This window comes from Perkinsus marinus, assembly GCF_000006405.1.
Source record: "Perkinsus marinus ATCC 50983 genomic scaffold scf_1104296932520, whole genome shotgun sequence".
Classification (NCBI taxonomy): Eukaryota; Perkinsozoa; order Perkinsida; family Perkinsidae; genus Perkinsus; species Perkinsus marinus.
Genome location: NW_003215398.1, coordinates 1 through 946, shown reverse-complemented (window position 1 = coordinate 946; position 946 = coordinate 1). Strand labels below are relative to the sequence as shown.

At 55.5% G+C, this 946-nt stretch overlaps 1 protein-coding gene across 1 annotated transcript; it reads left to right on the top strand.

Moving 5' to 3' along the window:
- Positions 1–466: 466 nt before the first annotated feature.
- Positions 467–854, top strand: Pmar_PMAR008149 (hypothetical protein; the record flags this gene model as incomplete). Its single annotated transcript, XM_002785435.1, has 1 exon — positions 467–854. A coding segment is annotated over one exon (388 nt), but the record flags the coding sequence as incomplete, so codon positions are not given.
- Between the last annotated feature and the right edge of the window lie 92 nt (positions 855–946).

The window sequence follows — 946 nt, the reverse complement described above, 5'->3', positions numbered from 1 at the left end:
CCGAGTCAACGGATTGCTCGTCCCTCGCTTACGGTTCTATATCCCGGACGATACTGAAGCTGCGTCAATATATGCTAAAGGCCTCCTGGAGAAGTACCATGCTGAGTCCGGATGCCTCAACGATAGGTATCTAAGGTGGATATTCTCGAGGACGTTCGCGCTCGCGGGGGTGCATGGACTAGCTAAAGAGGTTTGTCGTTCTTGTTCCGCCTGTCAGCTTGCGGCGAACAGGCGTTACTTCCCAAAAGGAGATGGCAACAGATCGCTCTCTTATGGAATCCAAGCTTGCTGGGAGGTCGTGTCCGCCGACCTCGCGGAGATGGGACTTGATAAGCGGAAGATGTACGCCTCAGCGTTGTTATTGGTCGATCATTTCAGCCGGTTTGCTGTGGTGGTGCCCCTTAAGAACAGCACTTCGACGGCTGTGGTAAATGCTATGGTGACGGTAACGGATCTATTCGGTCCCATGGCCGTTCTGCGCACAGATCGAGGCCCATGTTTCCGTTCGAAGCCGTTCGCTGACTTCGTGCAATCCCGCGCCATTGCTCACAAGCTACTGCCGCCATACTCCCCTTTCTCGAATGGGATCGTCGAGCGGGCGGTCGCCGCAGTAAAGTTTGTGGCTCGCCAAGTTGCCTCCAAGAGGAGTTGGCCTACTCAGCTCGGTAGAGCTATATCCCGCTTGAATAACAAACCTCTCTCTGGTATTGCTCTCTCACCCCATGAGATCTTCTTCGCGAGGCGTCGTCGTTTCTCGGTGGAGAATGCAGTAATTCCTGCGGACGAAGGAGCAGTTCATCCGGCTGGCTCGGAAGAAGCGACCTCTAGGGAAGAGGTTCGAGACGAGATAGATCGTATTGTCAACGAAGCTAGGGCGGCCGAAGCCGAGCTGCGGTCGCAACATCTAGGGAGGAGGCCTCGCGGCCCACCTCCTGTTGGTTCGGAG